The sequence below is a fragment of the Aotus nancymaae genome, unplaced genomic scaffold, assembly GCF_030222135.1.
Source record: "Aotus nancymaae isolate 86718 unplaced genomic scaffold, 86718_ANA_hifiasm-v0.15.2.pri h1tg000028l, whole genome shotgun sequence".
Taxonomy (NCBI): Eukaryota; Metazoa; Chordata; class Mammalia; order Primates; family Aotidae; genus Aotus; species Aotus nancymaae.
Genome location: NW_026988441.1, coordinates 33,412,826 through 33,439,464, shown reverse-complemented (window position 1 = coordinate 33,439,464; position 26,639 = coordinate 33,412,826). Strand labels below are relative to the sequence as shown.

Sequence of the window (26,639 nt, the reverse complement as noted above, 5' to 3'; positions counted from 1 at the left end):
GAGAACCAGAAGAGCCTGCAGACCCTGGAGGAGTCTCGCTTGCCCATCGCTGGCAGCCTGAGATCCTGGGGAGGGGATGCCACACTGCCAGAGAGGGGGGAAGGGAGCCCCATGCAGCAAAACATTTATTTGCTCTACACTCAAAGGGCATCTCATGCCTTCATTCCAGTCCACCATCTTCTCAGGCCACAGACAGTGCCTTCGTGGAAGCTCAGACTCAGCTCTGGCCCTCCTGCTGTCGCTGCAGGTTGTTGTCTTCTTCCTCGTGGTCCTCGGGCGGGGGTGGCTCCTCTAGCCCTGCAGATGTCTGGAGCTCCCCGGTGGGCCCAGCCAGGCGGAAGACCACGGGGATCTGAGCCAGGGCTGGGTTGGTCTCCTGCAGGTACTGGATCCACCTGGCCAGCGTTGCCTGGTCGTGGGCACCCGCTATGCACATGGCGAAGACAGGGCCTTCCTCCACTGTTGGAAGAGATGCACCCTCAGGGTTTGCACAATTGGGGCTGCAGCGGGTAACCCATGCCTACACCTTTTTGAGGTATTTTACACTTCCTTCCACTTTCTTTTTCTGTGATGGAGTCTCTCGCTCTGTCGCCCAGGCTGGAGTGCAGTGGCGAAATCTCAGCTCACTGCAACATCTGCCTCCCGGTTCAAGTGATTCTCCTGCCTCAGCCTCCTGAGGAGCTGCGATTACCAGCGCACATCACGATACCCAGCTAAGTTTTTTATTTTTAATAAAGACGGGGTTTCATCATGTTGGCCAGGCTGGTCTCCAATTCCTGACCTTAAATGATCCACCTGCCTCACACTCCCAAAGTGATGGGATTAAAGGCTTAAGCCACTGCACCCAGCCTCCTTCAACCTTGTGCCTCCAGACCTTTGCACAAGCTACCCCTGCTGCCTAGGCTGCCCACTCCACACTTCACCTGGGCGATGCCTTCTGGGTCTTCCAGATTCTGCCAGGAAGCCCTCCTGATCCCCAACTCAAGGCATGCTCATCTCCTCAGCTCCCCAAAGTGTAATTTGCCTGTTCCTTCACCGACCCGAGCGACTAGGCTTGTTCTGGTGACACCCAGTAGTCAGCACAGAGGTGTGGAGGGAGGGAATGACTAAGGGCCGACCGGGTTGGGTGGCCTCAGGTCTAGAGCCCCTGGGACAAATGAGTGTGTGTGGCAGGAGGACCAAGGGGTAAGTGGACTGTGTCTCAGCCTGGGCCTACCCATTGACCCCAGAGGCCGCCCCTCATCCTGGAAGTCCTGCCTGTCCAGGTTTTTGCCTTCTTTTTTTTTTTTTTTAAAGAGATAGGGTCTGTCACCCAGGCTGGTGTGCAGTGGGTCGATCATAGTTCACTGCAACCTCAACTCCTGGGCAAGTGACCCTCAGCCTATTGGAGGGCTGGGATTACAGGCACACGTGTGAGCCATGGCACGGGGTTCAGTTTTTACCTTCATCGATGTCAAACTCGTAGTCGTCCCAGCCATGCCTCGCATAATCTAGGTCCAGCCACATCGGGTAGTAGAGGTTCCACTCCTCTGGCATCTCTTCCACTTCCTGCTCCAAGGAGGGTAGTGCAGGCAGGGTCAGAGGCTGGGGCTCTCGCAGTCTCCCTCCCCCAGCCTCTCCCACTCACCCTCAGGGTGGTGCCAGCCCATTCCCCAGCCCTGACACATGCTCTGCTTTAAGCCCTCACCCTCTCCTCCGGGGGCAGCAAGTCAGCTCTGAGGATGTGGTAGTACACACACTTGTTGCGGAGCCACAGGGAAAAGGGACCCTCAACAAAGATAGGCCGGGTTGGGTTGTGGCAAGCCAGGGCAGCCTGCTGATCGGGACTCTGGATTCCTAGTGTGGAGACATACATGCTCTGTGCCCTGTGTGGGACTCTGCCCAAAGGCCCAGGGAGCCCAATTTAGGCCCAGCAGGAACCCAGCAGGGCCTGGGGCAGGTTAGAGGCCTGGCCAGCCCCATGCTCTCAGGACTTACCTACAATGTGGGGCTGGGTGGGATCTGCTGCATCTGTTGAGTCTTTGGAAGAAGCAGTCTGCAAGGAAGAGAAGGGATGTAATCTTGTAACCCCTAACCCCCTACAGAGGAACTGGGGACAGAGAAACAGAAAGGGGGCTATCAGCAAATTGAGGACACCTCTCCTAGACCTGGTATGTGGCCCTCCATCCCATCCCCTCCTCCCTCTGTCCCATTTGGCAATAGCCCCCAATCTTTAGGATGCTCACCCTGAGGGTACCACCCCAGAGCCAGCACACCTGTGTCAAAATCCTGACTGTCACAAGCTGTGTGACCTCAGCCAAGTCACTGTACCTGTGTGCCTCAGTTTCTCCAGATGCACAATAGGGATAACAGCACTTAATTCCAATTTTTTGTTTTTTTATTTTTTAGAGATGGGGTCTCCCTCTCTGTTGTCCATGCTGGAATACAGTGGCATGATCATAGCTCACTATAGCCTTGAACTCCTGGGCTCAAGTGATCCTCCCACCTCAGTCTCCGAAGTCGCTGGGTCTACAGGTGTACACCACTATGCCTGGCTAATTTTATTTATTTATTATAATTTCATTTTTCATATGGAGTTTTGCTCTTGTTGCCCAGGCTGCAGTGCCGTTGTGTGATCTTGGCTCATTTTAGCCTCTGCTTTTTGGGTTCAAGTGATTCTCCTGCCTCAGCCTCCTGAGTAGCTGGGATTACAGGCACCTGCCACCACGCCTGGCTAATTTTTTACATTTTCCTTAGAGACAGGGTTTTGCCGTGTTAGCCTGGCTGGTCTCAAACTCCTGGTCTCAGGTGATCTGCCTGCCTGGGCCTCCCAAAGCACTAGGATTTTGGGCATGAACCTAACTCTGGGTGGTTATAAAACATGTAGAACAGTGCCTGGCAGGTAATAAGTGCTCAATGCTTGTGAATTAAAAAAAGAAAAATAAACTTCACATATACAGAATATCCCAGGAAGGAGACATTAGAAGCAAATGATAGCTTTCATCTCTATGGAGGACAGGGTGGGAAGGAATACCTTTTTGTATCTTTTAAAATTTTATACCCTGAACATAATTTAAAAACTCTAGACAATTTTTTTGTTTTGAGATGAAGTTTTGCTCTTGTTGCCTAGGCTGCAGTGCAATGGCACGATCTCAGCTCTGTGCGATCTCAGCTCACAGCAATTTCCACCTCCTGGCTTCAAGCGATTCTCCTGCCTTAGCCTCCTGATTAGCTGGGATTACAAGCATGCGCCACCATGCCTGGATTTTTTTTTTTTTTTTTTTGGTATTTTTAGTAGAGACAGGGTTTCGCCATCTTGGCCAGGCTGGTCTCAAACTCCTGACCTTGTGATCTGCCCACCTTGGCATCCCAAAGTCCTGGGATTATAGGTGTGTGAGCCACCGCACCTGGCCAGAAATGTTTTTTTTTTTTTAAACAGACAGGTTTTTGCTCTGTCGCCCTTTCTGGTGTGCAGTGGTGTGATCATGGCTCACTGCAGCCTTGACTTCTTGAGTTCAAGTCATCCTCCTGCCTCAGTCTCCTGAGTAGCTGGGGCTACAGGCATGCACCACTCCCAGCTAATTTTCGTATTTTGTTGGTAGAGATGTGGTTTTGCCATATTGCCCAGGCTGGTATCGAATTCCTGGGTTCAAGCAATCCATCAGCCTTAGCCTCCCAAAATTACAGGCATGAGCCACCATGCCTGGCTTTATTTTCCTCAATGAGATAGGGGAGAAAAATATTTAAATACAAATGATATAGATGCAAAAAAAAAAAAAAAAAGACATATCTGCTTGCAAATGTATAGAACCTCTCTAGAAAGAGACATGGAAATAGTTACCTCTGGGGAAGGAGACGGGGGTGGGAGGGGGCCAGGGTAGAGGCAGAGGACTCGTCACTATGTGTTTTTATGTGCAATTTGGCTTTTTAGTGCATTGCTTTGTAAAATGAAGAAATGAACTAAAAACAACCCTTCCCCCCAACATTCTACTGTTGCTCTCAAGGCGTCTCTCACCTGGACCCACAACCTATCCACCATCATGTACATGGCCGCCAGGGGACACATTTGCAGTTGCAGATTTTTCCAGAAACATGATTCCAATTTTTTTTTTTTTTTTTTTTGACATGGAATCTTGCTCTGTGGCACAATCTTGACTCACTGCAACCTCTGCCTCCCACGGTTCAAGCGATTCCCCTGTGTCAGCCTCCTGAGTAGCTGGGACTACAGGCATGTGCCACCACGCTCGGCTAATTTTTATTTTTTTTTGGATTTTAGTAGAGACAGGGTTTCACCATGTTGGCCAGGACGGTCTTGAACTCTTGACCTCGTGATCGCCCGCCCGGGCCTCCCAAAGTGCTGGGATTACAGGCGTGAGCCACCGAGTCTGGCCTCCTATCCCTCTTTTTAAATCCACCCCCCACCCCCCAGATGGCTCTCCCCACCAACCAAGAGATTCGAGATCACGCTCTTTAATCAGGTGCCCCCACTCCCTGCACCTGATTCCCTGGTACACACTGTTCCGTCTGCCCAGAGTCCTCTGCTCTCCTCACCTCCTCCAGGAAGCCCTGCCTGCCCACTTGGTTCCCACAGAGCTTTGGGCTTCTCCATCTCAGAACCACTGGCCCTTAAGGAAACTGTTATCCGGGGCTGGCCTCCAGGACCGGATGACAAGTGCTGTGAGGGCCTCTCTTTGGATCCCCTGTGTGACCTGGCATGAGTAGGGGCCCCTCGGACACTGAGATGGGGGTGTTACTCCACTCAGTTATTCAACAAACCACTGCCAAGTGCCAGCCTTGCACCAAACCCTGTGCCCAGCCTTGGGAGATGGAAGGGAGACTGAGTCATGGTGAATGAGGAACAAAGCCCAGTACAGTGAAGGGTTGGTGCCTTGGCTAAGGAGGTCAGGAAGGGCATCTTGATTAGCAACAGTAGAACTGAGACCGGAATAACATGAAATCCATGGGGAACAGTGTTCCTGGCAGAAGGAACAAGGGATACAAAGGCCTGTGGTAGGAATTGACACAGAACACTCCAGGAACAAAAAAGAAGGAAGATGCCAGGCCGGGCATGGTGGCTCATGCTTGTAATCCCAGTACTTAAGGAGGCCAAGGCGGGCAGATCACGAGGTCAGGAGATTGAGACCATCCTGGCTAACACAGTGAAACCCTGTCTCTACTAAAAATACAAAAAATTAGGTGTAGTGGCAGGTACCTGTAAGTCCCAGCTACTTGGGAGGCTGAGGCAGCAGAATTGCTTGAACCCAGGAGGCGGAGGTTGCGGTGAGCTGAGATCATGCCATTGCACTCCAGCCTGGGTAACAAGAGTGAAACTCCATCTCAAGAAAAAAAAAAGAGAGGTCAAAGGGGCTTGTTTGCCCCTTATACTATGTGAGCACACAGCAAGAAGGTGTCATTTTTGAAGCAGAGAGCAGACCCTCACCAGACCTAGATCTGGTGGCACCTTGATCTTGAACTTCCCAGCCTCTAGAACTGTGAGCAGTAAATTTCTGTTGTTCATAAATGACCCACACTAAGGGATTTCGTTAGAGCAGCCTGAATGGACTGAAACAGAGGTCACTCAAGCTGTGCTAGCAGTAAGCACCATGGGAGCCTACCAGAGGACTCAGCTCGAGAATCAGAACTTAATTCACGGCAGGCACAGTGCCTCATGCCTGTCACCCCAGCACTCTGGGAGGCCAAGGCAGGAAGATCGCTTGAGCCCAGGAGTTCAAGGCCAGCCTGGACAATATAGTGAGACCTAGTCTCTCTAAAAAAACAGTTTTTAAATTAGCCAGGTGTGGTGGTATGTGACTGGTGTTCCAGCTACTCAGGAAGCTGAAGTGGAAAGATGCTTGAGCCCGAGAGGCAGAGGCTGCAGTGAGCTGAGACTATGCCATTGGACTCCAGCCTGGGCAACAGAGCAACACTCTGTCTCAAAAAAAAAAAAAAAAAAAAGAACTTGATTCACCACAATCACTTGAGTGAGAGAAGGGGAGCCCAGGGGAGGAATGGTGGGAACCTGGCTTGGGGTGGCAGCTGAGGCCGTGGTCAAGGGCGGATACCTGGTATATGGTGACCCTGGCGCTGAGGTCAGGCTCTATGTGCCGCAGGGCGAATGTGGCCAGGTCCACAGGGTCCTGAGACAGGTCCCGGGGCACAGGGAAAGGGTTGATGTTCATGAATCGAGGGAACCACCGCTTCAGGCGCAGGAACTTGAGCATGGGGTAGCTTTTGCGTCCAAATATCTGAATCAACAGGAACTCTGTCTCCTTGTTGGGCATCACCCCTGTGCTGGGCAAATGTAAGCAGAGCCTCAGAGAGGGAGGAGGAAGGAGGGAAGGGAAGAGGAGAGAAGAGAACATCGTAGTCAGGGAATCACAAACAGGGAGAAAAAAGTCCGAATTAGAAAAAGTCAGGCTTGGGCCGGACGCGGTGGCTCACGCCTGTAATCCCAGCACTTTGGGAGGCCGAGGCGGGCGGATCATGAGGTCAGGAGATGGAGACCATCCCAGCCAACGTGGTGAAACCCCGTCTCTACTAAAAATACAAAAAAATTAGCTAGGTGTGGTGGTGCGTGCCTGTAATTCCAGCTACTCTGGAGGCTGAGGCAGGAGAATCACTTGAACCAGGGAGTTGGAGGTTACAGTGAGCCAAGAATGCGCCACTGCACTCCAGCCTGGTGACAGAGGGAGACTCCATCTCAAAAAAAAAAAGAGAATGAGAGGAAGGGAAGGGGAGGAAGCGGAAGGGAGGGAGAGGAGGAGGGGAAGGGAAGGGGGCAAGGGAAAGAGAAGAGAAAGGAAAGGGGAAGGAAAAGAGAGACTGGGAGAGAGAGGGGAGCTAGAGAGACAGAGCAGGAGCTGTGGAGGAAGGAAGGGCTGAGACGCAGGAGAGGTGCAGCCAGCTCTCAGGGCAGCCCACTCCCCACCCCACACCGGCCTCCTGTCCTCACCGTGGTTCTCCATCTGCTCCAGGACAGCCACCCCACACTCCTGCTGCCGAGGGTAATGGATGAAGATGTGCTGGATGAAGTTGCGAGGCCGGAAGACCTCCTTGGGGAAGATGTCGAGCAGCTGGTTGTACACGGCCAGGTCCCGCTCGACGCCATACTCACGCATCTTGCGCAGGGCCAGGTAGATAAAGTCAACGTGGCCCCGCTTACGCACGCTGTGCTCCCCAAATTTCTGCACCACTTGTAAGAAGCTCGCCTTGTCCCGTTTCCCATTGGGCTCCTGCCCAAACATGTCTTCATAGGGCACCACGGCCTTAGTGCGTCTCTGCTGGGGTTCCGTTGGGGTGGGAACCAGTGACGTTTCAGAGCTGTGGGAGGCTGCACTGCAGTGGAGGCCCCAAGGGAGCTGGCGGGCGACCTGGGGAAGGAGGAGAACTGCTGGAATCTGACACCTCCCAGTGTCTGGGTGGTGGGGGGGCTGCCAGTCTGGCTTTTTCCTTGAAGAGGTACCAGTGGCCTCCCTGAGGACCTTGGAGGTAGGAAACTGTGGTTACAAACCCAAGATTCAAGGCCATTAGAAAGTGCAATAAAACACAGTGCTGGCATGGCAGGGAGGAAACAGGCGCTGTCAGCCATGGCTGGGGCAGCTGCTAAAAACTGCCCTGGAGGCAACTTGGTAATATTCACAGTGATGACACACACATGCCTTTTTTTTTTTTTTTTGAGACAGAGTGTTGCTCTGTCCTCCAGGCTGGAGTGCAATGGCGCAATCTCGGCTCACTGCAACCTCCTTTTCCTGGGTTCAAGCAATTGTCCTGCCTCAGCCTCCGGAGTAGCTGGGATTACAGGCTCCTGCCACTGCACCCAGCTAATTTTTATATTTTTAGTAGTGATGGGGTTTCGCCATGTTGGCTAGGTTGGTCTTGAACTCCTGACCTCAGGTGATCCGCCTGCCTTGACCTCCCAAAGTGCTAGGATTACAGGCATGAGCCACTGTGCCCAGCCTTTTTTTTTTGAGACAGGATCTGGCTCTGTGGCCTAGGCTGGAGTGTAGTGGTACTACTATGGCTTACTGCAGCTTTGAACTCCTGGGCTTAAGAATTCTCCCTGTCAGCCTGTCCAGTAGCTGCACTACAGGTGTACACCATGGCACCTGGCTAATTTAAATTTTCAGCAGAGCCTGGGGTTGCACTATTTTGCCCAGGCTGGTCTTGAACACCTGGCTTTAAGTGATCATCCTGTCTCCACCTCCCAAAGTGTTGGGACTATAGACATGAGCCACTGGGCCTGGTGGCCCTTTCTGCTTTTAATTTCTTTTTTTTTTTTTTGAGACAGAGTATCACTCTGTCACTCATGCTAGAGTGCAGTGGCATGACCTCAGCTCAATGCAACTTCTGCCTCCTATGTTCAAGTGATTCTCATGCCTCAGCCTCCCAAATAGGGACTACAGATGTGCTCTACCACGCCCCACTAATTTTTATATTTTTAGTAAAGATGGGATGTCACCATTTTGGCTAGGCTGGTCTCAAACTCCAGGCCTAAAGTGATTCACCTGCCTCAGCCTCCCAAAGTCTTGGGATTATAGGTGTGAGCCACTGCACTCAGCCCCTTTTTACTTTTTCTTTTTTTTCTTTTTTGAGACAGAGTTTCACTCTTGTTGCTCAGGCTGGAGGAGACTCTGCCTCCTGGGTTCAAGCAATTCTCCTACCTCAGCCTCCCAAGTAGCTAGGATTACAGGTGCCTGCCACCACGCCCAGGTAATTTTTTTTTTTTGAGATGGAGTCTCACTCTATTGCCCAGGCTGGAGTACAATGGCGTGATCTTAGCTCACTGCAACCTCCGCCTCCCAGGTTCAAGTGATTCTCCTGCCTCAGCCTCCCAAGCAGCTGGGATTACAGGTGGGCACCACCACTCCCGGCTAATTTTTATATTTTTAGTAGAGACAGGGTTTCACCATGTTGGCCAGGCTGGTCTCAAACTCCTGACCTCATGATCCACCTACCTCGACCTGCCAAAGTGCTGGGATTACAGGTATGAGCCACCATACCCAGCCTATTTTTGTATTTTTAGTAGGGATGGGGTTTCACCAAGTTGGCCAGGATGGTCTCAAATTCCTGACCTCAGGTGATCCACTCACCGCAGCCTCCCAAAGTGCTGGGACCCTTTTATCTTTAAGAGATGGAGTCTAGCTGTGTTGCCCAGGCTGAAGTGTAGTGGTTAGTCACAGGCATGAGCCAACTGATCAGCACAAGAGTTTTGACCTGCTCTGTTTCCAACCTGGGTCAGTACACCCTTCCTTAGGCAACCTGGTGGTCTCCCAAGTCCCAGGAGGTCACAATATTCACGCAAAACTTAGTGCAGGATGCTCCATCAGCATAGTGCACAACAGCCCAGAACTCCTGGGCTCTAGTGATTCTCCCACCTCAGCCTCCAGAGTAGCTGGGACTACAGGCATGCATCACTAAAAGCCAGGCTAATTTTTGTATTTTTTGTAGAGACGGGGTTACACGATGTTGCCCAGGCTTGTCTCAAACTTCTGGGCTCAAGCGATCCTTCTGCCTCGGCCTCCCAAAGTGTTGGGATTATAGGCTTGAGCCACTGAGGCCACCTGGGGCTACTTTTATGTTACAGTGTAGTGCAAAGTAACTGTGAATAGTTGTGAGGGAGCCCATGTGGCCTGCAAAGTTGAAAATATTTAGCCAGGCGCGGTGGCTCACGCCTGTAATCCCAGCACTTTGGGAGGCAGAGGCAGGTGGATCACGAGGTCAAGAGATCGAGACCATCCTGGCAAACATGGTGAAACCCCATCTCTTAAAACAAAAAAAGAAAAAAATTAAAAAATAAAAATAAAGAAAATATTTACTATGTGACCCTTTATGAAAAAGTTTGCCAAACCCTGGTTCTAGATGATACAGTAACGAATTTCTTATTTTAATTTAAATTGAATGTTTAAATTAGAAGGGTTACATATAAGGCATCTTTAAAAATATATAGCTAATTATCCAGGCATGGTGGTGAGTGCCTGGTGTGCTTTGATTGCACCACTGCACTGCAGTCTGGGCAACATAGTGAGACTCTCTCTCCCTCTCTCTCTCTCTCTCTTTCTCTCATTTACTTATTTATGAGACGGACCATCACTCTGTTGCCAGGCTGTAGTGCAGTGGCACGATCTTGGCTCATTGCAACCTCCATCTCCTGGGGTTCAAGTGATTCTCCTGCCTCAGCCTCCAAGTAGCTGGGACTACAGGAGTGTGTACCACCATGCCCAGCTAAGTTTTCTATTTTTGGTAGAGACAAGGTTTCACCATATTGGCCAGGCTGGTCTCAAACTCCTGACCTCGTGATCTGCCCACCTCAGCCTCTCAAAGTGCTGGGATTACAGGTGTGAGCCACTGCGCCCGGCTGAGACTCTATCTCTCTATAAAAAAAATTTAAAAATAAGTTGAGTGTGGTGACGTATGCCTGTAGTCCCAGCTACTCAGGAGGCTGAAGCCAGAGGATTGCTTGAGCCCAGGAGTTCCAGGCTGCAGTGAACTATGATTGTGTCGCTGTACTCCAGCCTGAACGACAGAGTGAAACCTTGTCTCTAAAAAATAAATTAGAGTGTGTGTGTGTATAGCTAACAAGTAAGAACCAATATCAGGCCAAGCGCGGTGGCTCACGCCTCTAATCCCAGCACTTTGGGAGGCTGAGGCAGGTGGATCATCTGAGGTCGGGAGTTGGAGACCAGCCTGGGCAACCTGCTGAAACCTCATCTCTACAAAAAAAAATACAAAAATTAGCCAGGCATGGTGGTGTGTGCATGTAGTCCCAGCTATTCAGGAGGCTGAAGGAGGCAGATCACTTGAGACCAGGAGGTCAAGGTTTAATGAGCTGAGATCATGCCACTGCACTCCAGCCTGGGTGACGGAGCAAGACCCTGTCTCAAAAATAAGAGACAATATTTACTGAATATTCTTCCACTGTAGACGCTGTTGAGCACTTTATAAATGCGAGGCCTTGGCCGGGCGCGGTGGCTCACACCTGTAATCCCAGCACTTTAGGAGACTGAGGTGGGTGGATCACCTGAGGTCGGGAGTTTAAAACCAGCCTGGTCAATATGGTGAAACCCCATCTCGACTAAAAATACAAAAAATTAGCCAGGCTAAAAATACAAAAAATTAGCCAGGCGTGGTGGCGCATGCCTGTAATCCCAGTTACTCTGGAGGCTGAGGCAGGAGAATCACTTGAACCCGGGAGGCAGAGGTTACGGTGAGCCAAGATCACGCCACTGCACTCCAGCCTGCGCATCAAGAGTGAAACTCCATCTCAAAAAAAATAAAAATTTTAAATAAATAAATGTGAAGCCCTATGTCGGGGGTACTCTTACTGCGCTCATTTTACACATAAGAAAACCAAGACCCAGGAAGATGAAGTGGGATGCACGGTGTCCCATAGCTGCAAAGAGCATCAGAACTGAGAATGGAGTCAGTGCCCTCAGTCCCCCTGCTTTGCTGTCCCCAACAGCCATCCCATGTCCTTCTTCAATAAGGCAATGTTTAAAAAAAAAAAAAAAGGGGTCTGGGCGCGGTGGCTCACGCCTGTAATCCCAGCACTTTGGGAGGCCAAGGCGGGTGGATCACGAGGTCAAGAGATCGAGACCATCCTAGTCAACATGGTGAAACCTCGTCTCTACTAAAAAAATACAAAAAATTAGCTGGGCATGGTGGTGCATGCCTGTAATCCCAGCTACTCAGGAGGCTGAGGCAGGAGAATTGCCTGAACCCAGGAGGTGGAGGTTGCAGTGAGCCGAGATAGCGCCATTGCACTCCAGCCTGGGTAACAAGAGCGAAACCCCGTCTCAAAAAAAAAAAAAAAAAGGGCATTCATTTAAAGTAAAATTTCAGGCTGGGTGTGTTAGCTCACACCTGTAATCCCAGCACTTTGGGAGGCCGAGGTGGGTGGATCACTTGAGGTCAGGAGTTCGACACCAGCCTGGCCAACATGGTAAAACCCTGACTCTACTAAAAAAACACAAAAATTAGCTGGGTGTGGCGGCGTGTGCTTGTAATCCCAGCTACCCGGGAGACTGAGGCAGGAGAATCATTTGAACTTGGAAGGCGGAGGTTGCAATGAGCTGAGATCTCACCACTGCACTCCAGCCTAGGTGACAGAGGAAGACTACATCTTGAAAAAGAAAAAAAAACTGAAATTTCAGTCAACTAATACTATAGGTGGTGTAGTATTATACCACTTTAGGTAAAAATCAGAAAGGAAGCTCTAAAATGCCTAATGAGGGGGAAACTGCAAAGGAGGTAATGTAAATGAAATGCATAGCACGGGGCGGGCACAGAGTAAGTGCTCAATACAGGAACTATTAATATTCCCACCATCATCGTTATTGCTATCTATGGCTGTCAATCTGCTTTCGCCATCTGGTCACTATGGGTATGGGAAGGAAATTCAGTTTTCTGCTCCATCTTTACAAGTAGATTCAGGAGCTACCCACAGTCACCACACAAATCCACTGAGCTCATATGTCCTTATTTTCAAAGTCAACCCCCTCACCTACGTGGGCACTAGCATCTCTTAAAATAAATTAGGGTCCAGACACAGTGGCTTGAGCCTGTAACCCTAGCACTTGGGGAGGCCAAAGTGGAAGGATCCAGAGCCCAGAGGTTCAAGACCAGCCTGGGCAACATAGCAAGTCCACACGCCTAAAAAAAAATTAACAGCCAGGCACAGTTGCTATTTGTTTTACATGTACGCCTAAAATCCCAGCAGTTTGGGAGGCCAAGGCTGGCAGATCACCTGAAGTCAGGAGTTCCAGACCAGCCTGGCCAACATGGTGAACCTCTGTCTCTACTAAAATTACAAAAATTAGCTGGCCGTGGTGGCAGCCATCTGTAATCCCAGCTACTCAGGCGGCTGAGGCAGAAGAATCGCTTTAACCCGGGAGGTAGAGGTTGCAGTGAGCCAAGACCACACCACTGCACTCCAGCCTGGGTGATAAGAGCAAAACTCCATCTCAAAAAAAAAAAAAAAAAAAAAAAAAAATTAGCCAGGTCTAGTGGCTCAAATCTATGGTCCTAGCTACTCAGGGGGCTGAGGTGAGAGGCTCACTTGAGCCGAGGAGTTTAAGGCTACAGTGAGCCCTGATTCCACCACTGTACTCCAGCCTAGGTGACAGAGCAAGACCCTGTCTCAAAAATAAATAAATAAATTAGGGGCTTCTGGCTAGGTGCTATGGCTCATGCCTGTAATTCCAGGACTTTGGGAGGCTGATGCAGGTGGATCACTTGAGCCCAGGAGTTCGAGACCAGCCTGGCCAACATGGCAAAACCCCTTCTCTAAAAAATATATATAAAGCTTAGCTGGGCGTGGGAGTATGTGCCTGTAGTTCTGGCTACTTGGGAGGATGAGGCGGGAAGATTGCTTGAACCTGGGAGGTCAATTGTGAGCTGTGATCACACCACTGCACCCCAGCCTTGGCAAGAGAGCGAGACACTGTCTCAAAAAACAAACAAACAAACATACATACATACATAAATTAGAGACTTTCAATGGGACTTCAGCACAGATAAACCAGTCCAGACTCACCAGAGCTGGCTTCTGAAGGGGCTGAGAGCAAATCTCAAGCTTACCTCCCTCTGCCCCAAAGGCTGCCTGGCTGGTACTTACCTGAGAGATGGAGGTTCCTGTGAGGGCAGCCCCGCAGATGCCTCCCCAGGCCCTACAGAGGCCTCGGGCCAGTAGGGTGGCCTGGACCCAGCTCATGCCTCTGCTTGTCAATCACCTGCCCCAAAGAGAAAATCCAGCATTAGCCTGGTACCTTACCTGCTGACAGAGGCGAGGGTCCCCATAAGGTAGAGGGCACGTTCCAGATTATGTGGCTAACTCACCAGCCCCAATGTTTACCCTACCCACAAGACAGGCTCAGATGACTCAAAGGCTTTGTTCCTGGAACAGCACCCGCAACGTCCCTGCCCCAGGGGCATGATCGTAGCTCACTGCAGCCTCCAACTCCTAGGCTCAAGTGATTCTCCAGCCCCAGCGCCTCGAGAAGGTGGGACTATAGGTGCGTGCCACCATGCCCAGCTAATTTGAAAATAGTTTGCAGAGACCCAGGGTCTTGCTGTGTTGCCCAGGCTGGTATTGAACTCCTGGCCTCAAGTGAACCTCCCACCTCTTGTCTCCCAAAGTGCTGGGGTCAAGGGTGTCAGCCACCACTCCTAGCCATTACAATCTAGTTTTGCAAATTTTTGTCACTCCAATAAGAAGCCCTGTACCCATTAGCACTCACTCAATTTCCCTTGACTCCCAACCCCAGGAAACCACTCATCTACTATCTCTACAGATCTGCCCGTGCCTATACATGGAATCACAAGTGCTCCTTTGTGACTGGCTTCCTTCACTTGACATACTTGCTATTTTTTTTTTTTTTGAGATGGAGTCTCACTCTGTCACCCAGGCTGGAGTACAGTACTGCCATCTCAGCTCACTGCAACCTCGGCCTCCTGGGTTCAAGCAGTTCTACTGCCTTAGCCTCCCAAGTAGCTGGGACTACAGGCATGAGCCACCACGCCGGCTACTTTTTGTATTTTTTAGTAGAAACAGGGTTTGTTTCACCATGTTGGCCAGGCTGGTCTCGAACTCCAGACCTCAAGTGATCTGTCCGCCTCCACCTCCCAAAGTTCTGGGATTACAGGTGTGAGCCACCGCACCCAACCCATTGACATGTTTTCATGGTTCATCCACAGATTTTTTTTTTTTTTTTTTTTTGAGACAGGGTCTTGCTTTGTCTCCCGAGCTGGAGTGCAATGGCACAATCTCGGCTCACTGCAACCTGTGCCTCCTGGGCTCATGATTCTCCTGCCTCAGCCTACTGAGTAGCTGGGATACAGACGTGTGCCACTGCATCCAACTAATTTATGATTTTTAGAGACAGGGTTTTGCCACATTGCCCTAGCTGGTCTCGAACTCCTGAACTCAGGCAATCTGCCTGCCCCGACCTCCAAAAGTGTTGGGATTACAGGTGTGAGCCACCTTGCTCAGCCATGTTGTAGCATTTTATCAGAACTTCATTGCTTTTATTTTATTTATTTATTATTATTATTTGAGGTGGAGTTTTTCTCGTTACCCAGGCTGGAGTGCAATGGCGCCATCTCAGCTCACCGCAACCTCTGCCTCCTGGGTTCAAGTGATTCTCCTGCCTCAGCCTCCCGAGTAACTGGGATTACAGGCATGGGCCACCATGCTCAGCTAATTTTGTACTTTTAGCACAGATGGGGTTTCTCCATGTTGGTCAGGCTGGTCTCGAACTCTCAATCTTGGGTGATCCACCTGCCTCGGCCTCCCAAAATGCTGGGATTACAGACGTGAGCCACCTTGCCCCGCCAATTCCATTCTTTTTGGAATGGAATATAACCAGGTTTTGTATGGCTATAACCATATTTTATTTATGCATTCATCAATTGATGGACATTTGGGGTTGTTTGCCAAATGTTTTTGACTGTTATAACTACTATTGCAACCAAGATTCATGTAGAAGTTTTATGTGAACATATGTTTGTACTTCTCTTGGGTATATACTTAGGAGTGAAACTGCTGAGACATATGGTAACTACATGTTTCACATTTTTAGGAACTGCCAGACTGTTTTTGGGGATGACTGCACCATTTTACATTCCCATCGGCAATGTACAGTTGACCCTTCATCAACACAGGTTTGAAAAGCATGAGTCCATTTATACATGGATTTTTTTTTTTCAGTACAAGTTATGGCTGTGTGTGGTGGCTCATGCATGTAATCCCAGCACTTTGGGAGGCCAGGGTAGGCAGATCACTTGAGGCCAGGAGTTCGAGAGCAGCCTGGCCAACATGGGAAAGACACTGTCTCTACTAAAAAAAAAAAAAAAAAAATACAAAAATTAGCTGGGCATGGTGGCACACTCCTACAGTCCCCAGCTATTCAGGAGGCCAAGGCAGGAGAATCACTTGAACCCAGGAGGCAGAGGCTGCAGTGAGCTGAGATTGTGCCACTGCACTCTACCTGGGCGACAGAGCAAGACCCTGTCTGAAAAATAAAAATAAGGCCAGGTGTGTGGTGGCTCACGCCTGCAATGCCAACACTTTTGGAGGCCAGACAGGGAATCACTTGAGGTCAGAAGTTCAAGACCAGCCTGGCCAACGTGGCAAAACGACGTCTCTACTAAAAATACAAAAATTAGCCAGATGTGGAGGTGCGTGCCTGTAATCCCAGCTACTCAGGAGGCTGAGGCGGGAGAATCACTTAAGCCTGGGAGGTGGATGTTACAGTGAGCTGAGATCGCACTCCAGCCTGGGTGACCGAGTGAGATTATGTCTCAAAAATCTAATTAATTAAATTTATTTTAATAAAAGTTAAACTTTAAAAACCGAGGGGCTAGTAAAAAAGAAAGTTGTATCTGAATGTGCCTGCCTCTCCTGATTCTCTTTCTACCTCTTCCACCTCTCAGCCTCTGCCACCCCTAAGACAGCAAGACCAACCCCTCCTCTTCCTCCTGCTCCTCCTCAGCATACTCAGTGTGAAGACGATGAGAATGAAGACCTTTAAGATGATCCACTGCTACCTAATGAATAGTAAATTAAATGTATTTTCTCTTCCTGATGATTTTCTTAATAACCTTCTTTCCTCCAGCTTGTTGTAAAAGTATTATATAACATTAAAAATATGCGAATTGACTATATATGTTATCACTAACGCTTCTGGTCAACAGTAGGCTATTAGTAGTTAAGATTTTTTGTTTTGAGACAGGATCTCAATCTGTTGCCCAGGCTGGAGTACAGTGGTATGATCATGGCTCACTGTAGCCTTGACCTCCCTACTCAAGCAGTCCTCCCACTGCAGCCTCCTAAGTAGCTGGGACTACAGGTATGTGCCACCACATCTAATTAAAAAAATTTTTTTTTCTTCGAGACAATCAATGTCTCACTCTATCGCCCAGGCTGGAGTGCAGTGGTGCGATCTCAGTTCACTACAACCTCCACCTCCTGGGTTCAAGCAATTCTCCTGCCTCAGCCTCCTGAGTAGCTGGGATTACAGGTGCACTCCACCATGCCCAGCTAATTTTTGTATTTTTAGTAGACACAGAGTTTCACCATGTTGGCCAGGCTGGTCTCAATCTCTTGACCTTGTGATCTGCCCACCTCGACCTCCCAAAGTGCTGGAATTATAGATGAGCCACAGTGCCTGGCCTTTTTTTTTTTTTTTTTTTTTTGAGACAAGATTTTGCTTTGTCACCCAGGCCAGAATCCAGTGGTGTGATTAAAGCTCACTACAGACTTGAGCTTGGGCTCACGCGATCCTCCTGCCTCATTCTCCCAAATAGCTGGAACCATAGGGGTACACCACCATGCCTGGTTAATTTTTTTATTTTTTGTAGAGATGGGAGTCTTACTGTGTTGCCCAGGCTGGTCCAAAACTCTTGGGTTCAAGTGATCCTTCCACCTTGGCTTCCCAAAGGCCATGCCCAGCTAATTTTTTTTTGTATTTTTGTGGAGACGCGGTTTCACCATGTTGGCCACCATGTTGGTCTTGAACTCCTGACCTCAGGTGATCTGCCTGCCTCGGTCTCCCAAAGTGTTGGGAGTACAGGCGTAAGTCACCACACCCAGCCAAGTTGTAAGAGTTCTTTATATATTGTCTTTTTTTCTTTTTTGAGAAATGGTCTTGCTCTGTTGCCCAGGCTAGAGTACAGTGGTGTAATCTTGGCTCACTGAAGCCTCAAACTCCTGGACACAAATGATCATCGCACCTTAGCCTCCCAAGCAGCTGGGACTACAGGCATGAGTCACCATACCCAGCAAATTTTTGTATTTTTTGTAGAGATGGGGTCTTGCTATGTTGCCCAGACTGGTCTCAAGCTCCTGGCCTCAAGCAGTCTTCCCATCTTGACCTCCCAAAGTGCTGGGATTACAGGTGTGAGCCATCACCACGGCCTTTATATATTCTGGATGGATATTATACCCTTATGATTTGCAAATATTTTCTCCCATTCTGAGAGCTGTCTGTTCACTTTCTTGATGTTATCATTTGTAGCATAAAATTTTAAATTTTGATGAAGTCCAATTTATCCTTTTTCTTTTAATAGCGGTCCTGTGGTATTATATCAAAAAAAAAAAACACCATTGCCTAGCCCAAGGCCAAGAGATTTGCATCTATTTTCTTTCTTTTTTTTTTTTTTTGATATGGCGTTTCACTCTTGTTGCCCAGGCTGGAGTACAATGGTGTGATCTTGGCTCAGTGCAACCTCTGCCTCCTGGGTTCAGGCGATTCTCCTGCCACAGCCTCCTGAGTAGCTGGGAGTACAGGTGCCCACCACCATGCCCAGCTAATTAATTTGTTTTTATATCTTTAGTAGAGATGGGGTTTTTCCATGTTGCCCAGGCTGGTCTTGAACTCCTGACCTCAGATGATCACCCACTTCAGCCTCCCAAATGCTGGAATTGCAGGTGTAAGCCATCACCTGCAATCTTCTAAGAGTTTTACAGTTTTACCTCTTACATTCAGGTGTTTGATCCACTTTGAATTAATTATTGTGGATGGTGTGTGGAAGGGGTTCGTATAATGTGGATATCCAGTTGAATTTGTTAAAGACTATTCTTTCCCTATTTTATGGTCTTGGCTCCCTTGCTAAAAATCAATTGAACATAAATATAAAGGCTTATTTCTGGGTTTACAATTCTATTCTATTGATCTACATGTCGACACTAATGCTACTATCACACTGGTGTGTTTTTGAGATGGAGTGTTGCCCAGACTGAAGTGCAGTGGCGTGACCTCGGCTCACTGCAATTTCCGTCACCCAGGTTCAGGCGATTCTCCTGCCTCAGCCTCCCAAGTAGCTGGGATTACATGCCTGACTCATTTTTGTATTTTTAGCAAAGAAGGGGTTTTGCCATGTTGGCCAGGCTGGTCTTGAACTCCTGGAGTCAAGGGATCTGTCCACCTAGACCTCCCAAAGTGCTGGGATTATAGGCATGACCTCTTGCACGCAGCCTACCACATTGTTTGGATAACTATAGCTTTGCGATAAGTTTTGAAATCAGGAGATATGAGTCTTCCAACTTTGTTCCTCTTTCTCAAAATTGCTTTGGCTAATCTCAGTTCCTCACAATTTCATATGAATTTTAGAATCAGCTATTAATTTCTGCAAAAAAAGCCAGCTGAAATCCACATAGGGATGGTGTTGAATCTGTAGATCAGTTTGGGTATTGCTATCTTCACAATATTGTCTTCTGATTCATGAATATGGGATGTCTACTTATTTAGTTCTTTTTTTAGGGGAATCTCTGTCACCCAGGCTGGAGTGCAGTGGCACCGTCTCAACTCACTGCAACCTCTGCCTCCCAAGTTCAATCGATTCTCCTGCCTTGGCCTCCCGAGTAGCTAAGATTACAGGCACCCACCACCATGCCCAGCTAATTTTTTTTTTTTTTTTTTTTTTTTTGTATTTTTAGTAGAGATGAGGTTTCACCATATTGGCCAGGTTGGTCTTGAACTCTTGACTTCAGGTGCTCCACCACCTTGGCCTCCCAAAGTGATGGGATTACAGGCATGAGCCACCGCACCCAGCCTAGTTCTTCTTTAATTTATCTCAATGTTCTGTAGTTTTCAGTGTATTCTGCCATTACTTTGATGGCAAAAACTGAAATTACTTTTGCACCAAACTAATACACGTCTTTTACTTCTTTTTTTAAATTTATTTGTTTTTTTCTTTTTTAGAGATGGGGTCTAACTCTGTCATCCAGGCTGGAGTGACAATCACAGCTCATTGCTGCCCAAAACTACTAGGCTCAAGTGATCCTCCTACCTCAGCCTCCCAAGTAGCTGGGACTACAGGCATATGCTACCATGCCCACCTAATTTTTAAAATTTTTGTAAAGGTCAGGTATCACTATGTTGTCCAGGCTAGTTTTAAACTTCTGGGTCGAGCAATCCTCCCACCTCAGCCTCTTAAAGTGCTGGATTACAGGCATGGGTCACCATGCCCTGTCTGGAACTGTTTTTCTTAATTTCATTTTTGCATTATTTATGGCTAGTGTATAGAAATATATTTTTATATGTCAATCATGTATCCTACAACTTTGCTGAACTTGTTTATTAGTTCTAATAGTTTTTTGTTTTTTTAGATGGAGTCTTGCTGTGTTGCCCTGCTGGAGTGCAATTGCACGATCTCGGCTCACTGCAACCTCTGCCTCCTGGCTTGAAGCAATTTTCCTGCCTCAGCCTTCCTGAGTAGCTGGGGTTACAGGCGCCCACCACCACGCCTTCTGTATTTAATAGAGACGGGGTTTCACTATGTTGGCCAGGATGGTCTTGACCTCATGACCTCATGATCCGCCCACCTCAGCCTCCCAAAGTGCTGGGATTACAGGCATGAGCCACCGCGCCTGGCCAGTTCTAATAGTTTTTTATTAGATAACTTGTGATTTTCTGTATACAAGATCATGTCATCTGCAAGTTTTACCTCTTCCTTTTCAATTTGGATGCCTTTTACTTGTATTTTATTGTTTTCTATTTATACATTTTTTAAAGACATGGTTACCCTGTATCAACTGCAGCAGCGTGATCATGGCTCACTGGAGCCTTGACCTCCTGGTCTCAAGAGATCCTCCCAATTTACCTTCCCAAGTAGCCGAGACTACAGGTGCATGCCACCATGCCTGGCTAATTTTAAAATTTTTTGTAGAAACACTGTCTCCCTGTGTTGCCCAGGATGGCACTGAACTCCTGGCCTCAAGCAATCCTTCTGCTTTGGTCTCCCAAAGTGCTGGGATTACAGGTGTGAGCCACCACGCCTGGCCTCGTTCCTCATCTTAAGAGGAAAAAGCATCCAGTATTTTTACATTAAATAAGCTGACATTATATGTTATTTTAACATTATATATTAACATTAAGTAAGCTGACATTATATGTCAGCTGTGGGTTTTTGATAATGCCCTTTATTAGGCTGAGGAAGTTCCTTCTTATTTCTGGTTTGATGAGTATTCTCAGCAGAAAGTATATTGGATTTCTCAGCACTTTGGGAAGCTGAGGCAGGCATATCACTTGAGGTCAGGAGTTTGAGACCAGCCTAACCAACATGGTAAAACCCTGTCTCTACTAAAAATACAAAAATTAGCTGGGTGTGTTGGTACATGCCTGTAGTCCCAGCTACTTGGGAGGCTGAGCAAGGAGAATCACCTGAACCCGGGAGACGGGGGTTGCAGTGAGCTGAGATCATGCCACTGCACCTGAGCCTGGGCAACAGAATGAGACTGTCTCCAAAAAAAAAAAAAAAGAGAGAGTATATCGGATTTTGTCAATGCTTTTTCTGCTTCTACTGAGATAATAGTGGTTTTTGTCCTTTTATTCTAACTCTAATATAGTATATTAATTGATTTTTCGGATGTTAAACTAACCTTGTGTTTCTGGTATAAATTCCGCTAGGTCATGGTGTATAATTATTTTTCCATGTTGTCGGATTTTGTCAGCTAGTATTTTGTTGAGGAATTTTATGTCTATATTCACAAGTCATATTGGTTGGCTAGTAAAGAGGCAAGATGTGTGAAAATCAATCAATAAATTAAAATTACATGCCTGTAATCCCAGCACTTTGGGAGGCTGAGGCAGGTGGATCACTTGAGGTCAGGAGTTTGAGATCAGCCTGACCAACATGGTGAAATGCTGTTCTACTAACAATGCAAAAATCAGCCAGGCATGCTGGTATGAGCCTGTCATCCCTGCTACTTAGGAGGCAGGAGAATTGTTTGAACCCAGGATGTAGAGGTTACCCTGAGCCGAGATCGCACTACTGCACTCCAGCCTGGGCAACAGAGCAAAACTCCATCTCAAAAAATATATAATAAAATAATTAAAAACAAACAAATAAAAATAAATATTAGTCTGTAGTTTTTTTTGTAGTGGCTATTTGGTTTTGGTATCAGGGTAATGCTGGCCTCAAAGAATAAGCTTGGAAAGGGTTGAATCATTTTTATCACCATTAAAACCTTCACTGGCATCTTTATCACATTTCCTCCTCAGTACTCCACTCTAACCACACACAGTCTTTGCTGTTCCCAGTGCCAAAAGTGTTCTCCAGATATCCAGATGGCTCACTCACTTCCTCCAGGCCTTTACTCAAAGGCCACCTCATTGAGGCCATCCTGTTTATTTATTTATTGAGACAGAGTCTCGCTCTGTCACCCAGACTGAAGTGCAGTGGTGCAATCTCAGCTCACTGCAGCCTCCACCTCCCAGGTTCAAGCAATTCTCCTGCATCAACCTCCTGAGTAGCTGAGATTACAGGCATGTGCCATGTCTGGCTAGTTTTTGTATTTTCAGTAGAGACTGGGTTTCACCATGCTGGTCAGGCTGGTCTGGAACTCCTGACCTCAGGTGATCCACCCTCCTCGGCCTCCCAAAGTGCTGGGATTACAGGCATGAGCCACTGTGCCCAGCCCCATCTTTTTTTTTTTTTTTTTTGAGACAGGGCCTCACTCTGTCACCCAGGCTTAAGTGCAGTGACACAATCTCGGCATACTGCAACCTCGGCCTCCTGGGTTCAAGTGATTTTCATGCCTCAGCCTCCTGAGTAGCTGGGAGTACAGGCACGCATCATCACACCTGGTTAATTTTTTTATATTTTCAGTAGAGACAACGTTCTACCATGTTGGCCAGGCTGCACATCTCCCATCTTGACTCAAAGTCTCCCTCCAGCTTTTGCTTCACATCTTCGAACCACCGATTGATTTATTTATTTGAGACAGGGTCTCAATCACTCTGTCATCCAGGCTGGAGCATAGTGTTATGATCATGGCTCACTGCAGCCTCAAACTCCTGCTCAAATCCACTGTCTCAGCCTCTCAAGTAGCTGAAACTACCTGTATATGCCACCATGCCCAGCTAAGTTGTTCAATTTTTTTAGAAACTTGGTTTCACCATGTTGCCCACGCTGGTCTTGAACTCTTGGCCTCAAACAATATTCCCACTTCAGCCTCAAAGTGCTGGGATTACAAGAATGAGCCACCACATTGGACCTTGGCGCCCTTTATAGTAAAGCTTCTCCCAAGAGGTGTCTACACACTATGGCTCCTTCCCGATTCTCCAACTTGGCTGCTGCCCCAACCACTTTGTAAAGACCCCTTGTGCACAACTATAGTCCTAGCTAAGTGGGAGACTGAGGCAGAAGGATGTTTTGTTTTGAGACATGGTCTCATTCAGTCACCCAGGCTGGAATGCAGTGGCACGATCTTGGTTCACTGCGACCTCCACCTCCTGGGTTCAAGCGATTCTCTTGCCTCAGCCTCCGAAGTACCTGGGACTACAGGTGTGCGCCACCATACCCAGCTCACTTTTGTATGCTCTAGTGATTCTTAAACTTTGTTCATATTAGAATCATCTAGGGAGCTTTTAAAAATTCCCATGCTGGTTGGGTATGGTGGCTCACGCCTGTAATCCCAGCACTTTGGGAGGCCAAAACGGGTGGAACACTGAGGTCAGGAGTTCGAAACCAGCCTGGCCAACTTTGTAAAACACCATCTCTACTAAAAATACAAAAATTAGCTGGACATGGTGGCAGGCGCCTGTAATACTGGCTACTCAGGAGGGAGAGGCAGGAGCCTCCCAAAGTGCTAGGATTACAGGCATGAGCCACCGCGCCCGGCCCGAATCTGCATTTTAACAAGAGTCCCTGCTATCTCCTATGAGCATTAAAGTTTGAGAAGTGGTGATCTGTGTGCGGATGGCTCCCCAGTGTTAATCTCAATCACTGGGCCCCAGCCTCTACACCTAACTGCCACTTTACCATATACCCAGCCATCTCAAACATAATTTGCTCCAAACTGATATCCTTGCTTCAACTTGATCCTCTCCATCCTAGCCAATTGCACCACTACTACTAGCCATTCAAGCTACAAACCTATGAGTCATTTCTGAGTCCACTATGTCCCTCACTCTCCCATTCAACCCATCAACTAGTCTGGGTGACTACTTCCAAATCCATCCCAAATGTACCTCTTTCTATCTGAACCCACCACCTCAATATATGACTTGGATACCTACCAAGCCTACCACTTCTGCCCTTCCTGCCTCCAGTCAGTTCTCCCCACTATGGCCAGAGGAAGCTTTTTTTTTTTGGAGAAAGAGTCTCGCTCTGTTGCCCAGGCTGGAGTGAAGTGGCATGATCTCGGCTCATTGCAACCTCCACCTCTCCCATTCAAGTGATTCTCATACCTCAGCCTCCTGACTAGCTGGGACTACAGGTGTGTACCACCACAGCCAGCTAATTTTTTGTATTTTAGTAGAAGTGGGGTTTCACCATGTTGCCCAGGGTGGTCTTAAACTCCTGAGCTCTAACAGTCCACCCATCTTGGCCTCCCAAAGTGCTAGAATTACAGGCATGAGCCAAGGCACCAGCCAGAGGGAGCTCTTAAACTAAAATTAGTGATTTCACACTTAAAATCAGGGACTGGGCACACTGGCTCATGCCTGTAATCCCAGCACTTTGGGAGGACAAGGCAGGTGAATCACAAGGTCAGGAGTTCAAGACCAGCCTGTCCAACATGGTGAAACCCCGTCTCTACCAAAAATACAAAAATTAGCGAGGCATGATGGTGGCACGCACCTGTAATCCCAGCTACTCAGAAGGCTGAGGCACGAGAATCCTTTGAACCTGGGAAGCGGAAGTTGCAGTGAGCCGATACTGTATCAATGCACTCCAGCCTGGGCAACAGAGAGAGACTTCGTCTCAAAAAAAAAATTATCAGGAAAAAAAAAATAAATAAATAAAAATAAAAATAAAAACAACAAACGATGAAAAAAAAAATTATCTAGGCATGGTGGCAAATGCCTGTCGTCCCAGGTACTGAAGAGACTGAGACTAAAGGATCGTGTAAGGTCAGCAGTTCGAGGTTGCAGTGAACCATGATTGCACTTGTGAATAGCCATTGCACTCTAGCCTGGGCAACATACTGAAATCCTATCTCTAAAAATAAATACGGGCCGGGCGTGGTGGCTCACACTTGTAATCCCAGCACTTTAGCAGGTAGAGGCGGGCGGATCACAAGGTCAGGAGTTCGAGAGCAGCCTGGCCAACACAGTGAAACCCCATCTCTACTAAAAATACGAAAAATTAGCCAGGTGTGGTGGCAGGCACCTGTAATCCCAGCTACTCGGGAAGCTGAGGCAGGAGAATCACTTTAACCCAGGAGGTGGAGGTTGCAGTGTGCCAAGACCGCACCACTGCACTCCAGCCCTGGGCAACAGAGTGAGACTCTATCTCAAAAATAAATAAATAGGCCAGGAACAGTGGCTCATGCCCATAATCCCAGTGCTTTGGAAGGCCAAGTGGAGAGGATCACTTGGGCCCAGGAGTTCAAGACCAGCCTGGGCAACATAGCAGGACATGATCTTTACAAAAATTGTTTTAAAAAATTAGCTGGACCTGGTGGTGTGCACCTGTAGTTCCAGCTATTTAGAAAGCTGAGGCAGGAGAATCACTTGAGCCGTGGAGTTCGAGGCTGCAGTGAACTATGATTGTGCCACTGTACTCCAGGCTTGGCGAGGAAGTGAGATCCTGTCTCTAAAAAATAAAAATAAATAAAATCAGACAGGGTGTACCCCTCCAAACTCAACTCCTACCACTGGCAGCTTCAGTTACCCTGTCTCTGAAAGAAACTAAGTTTATCCCATCTCAGAACCTTTACACTTGCTTTTCTCTCTGTCTAGAGCTTTTTTCCTCCACATCTGCCCACAGCTGTCTGTAGTCATTTCAGTGAAAGGTCTTCTTTGACCCTCATCACCCTATTAATGCATTTTTTTTTTCCTGAGACAGGGTCCCGCTCTGTCGCTCAGGCTCGAGTGCAGTGGCACAATCATGGCTCACTACAGCCTCGACCTCCTAGGCTCAAGCAGTCCTCCCACCTCAGCTTCCCAAGTAGCTAGAACTACAGGCAAGCACCACTACGCCCGGGTAATTTTTTAATTTTTCGTAGAGAACAGAGTCTTGCTATGTTGCTAAGGCTGGTCTGGAACTCCTGGACTCAAGCGATCTTCCCGACTTGATTAATGTATTTTTAGCAACCATCAGTATCTAAAATCACCTGTTTCTTTTATTTCTAATTTGTTCAAAGTCTGGTTCCCCTAAGAGATGAGAGATTTTTATCTATCTTCCTTATTGCTGTGTGTCCAGCACCCAGGACAGTGCCTGGTATATGGTAGATACCTAACAAGTATCAACCGAACGGAAACAGCTCAAATTCAACAAAATACCTATAAATCTGAACCTCGAGGTAGGGTGTAGGTACAGCAGCTCTGAAGCCGGCTGCCAGGATTCTGGATCTCTTGGGGGAAACAGGGAGACGTGGATTCCAGTTCCTGCCAGGCTGCCGACTTGAGGCGTGACCTCAGGCGAGAACTTTAATCTGAGTCAGCTGTTTCATCTACAAAATGGGAGACTGGGGGCGTGTGGCGGGTGGCCTTTCCCAGCGCGTCCCCACCCCCACTACGAAAGGTCACGGTGCCCTGGCTCTGCAGCTGGGTCCCTCTGGGACTGCCCTCTCGCGCTGCCGAGTCCTGAAGGGCCCGCCTGGAGCCCAGCAATTCGCGTTCGCCTACCCGCTCGCGACCTACCTACTCACGCGGTCAGCCGCGGGCTCCAGGCCGGATCTGTCTTCTTGCTGGGCGCCGCCATGTTGGCCCAGAGAG

General features: G+C 48.2%; 1 protein-coding gene across 2 annotated transcripts; it reads right to left on the bottom strand.

Annotated features, from left to right (window-relative positions):
- Window positions 1-107: 107 nt before the first annotated feature.
- On the bottom strand, window positions 108-26,639 carry ECSIT (ECSIT signaling integrator). Of its 2 annotated transcripts, XM_012435954.3 has the most exons (8): window positions 26,565-26,639; window positions 13,592-13,706; window positions 6,932-7,349; window positions 6,042-6,265; window positions 1,978-2,035; window positions 1,688-1,836; window positions 1,443-1,548; window positions 108-459 (listed from the first exon to the last, which is right to left on the bottom strand). In XM_012435954.3, exons 2-8 carry the CDS (start codon window positions 13,685-13,687, stop codon window positions 218-220), a joined length of 1,293 nt encoding a protein of 430 aa, XP_012291377.2. In that variant the 5' UTR covers window positions 13,688-13,706; window positions 26,565-26,639; the 3' UTR covers window positions 108-217. The 2 variants fall into 2 exon arrangements, with proteins under 2 accessions (XP_012291377.2, XP_021532312.2); XM_021676637.2 differs by lacking the exon at window positions 1,688-1,836 and having other exon boundaries at window positions 371-459.

Coding starts and splice junctions, on each gene's coding strand:
- ECSIT (XM_012435954.3), bottom strand. CDS start 13,687: ATGAGCTGGGTCCAGGCCACCCTACTGGCCCGAGGCCTCTGTAGGGCC. Junction 7,350..13,591: donor CAGGAACCTCCATCTCTCAG/GTAAGTACCAGC, acceptor CTCCTTCCCCAG/GTCGCCCGCCAGCTCCCTTG. Junction 6,266..6,931: donor GGAGCAGATGGAGAACCACG/GTGAGGACAGGA, acceptor TGCCCAGCACAG/GGGTGATGCCCAACAAGGAG.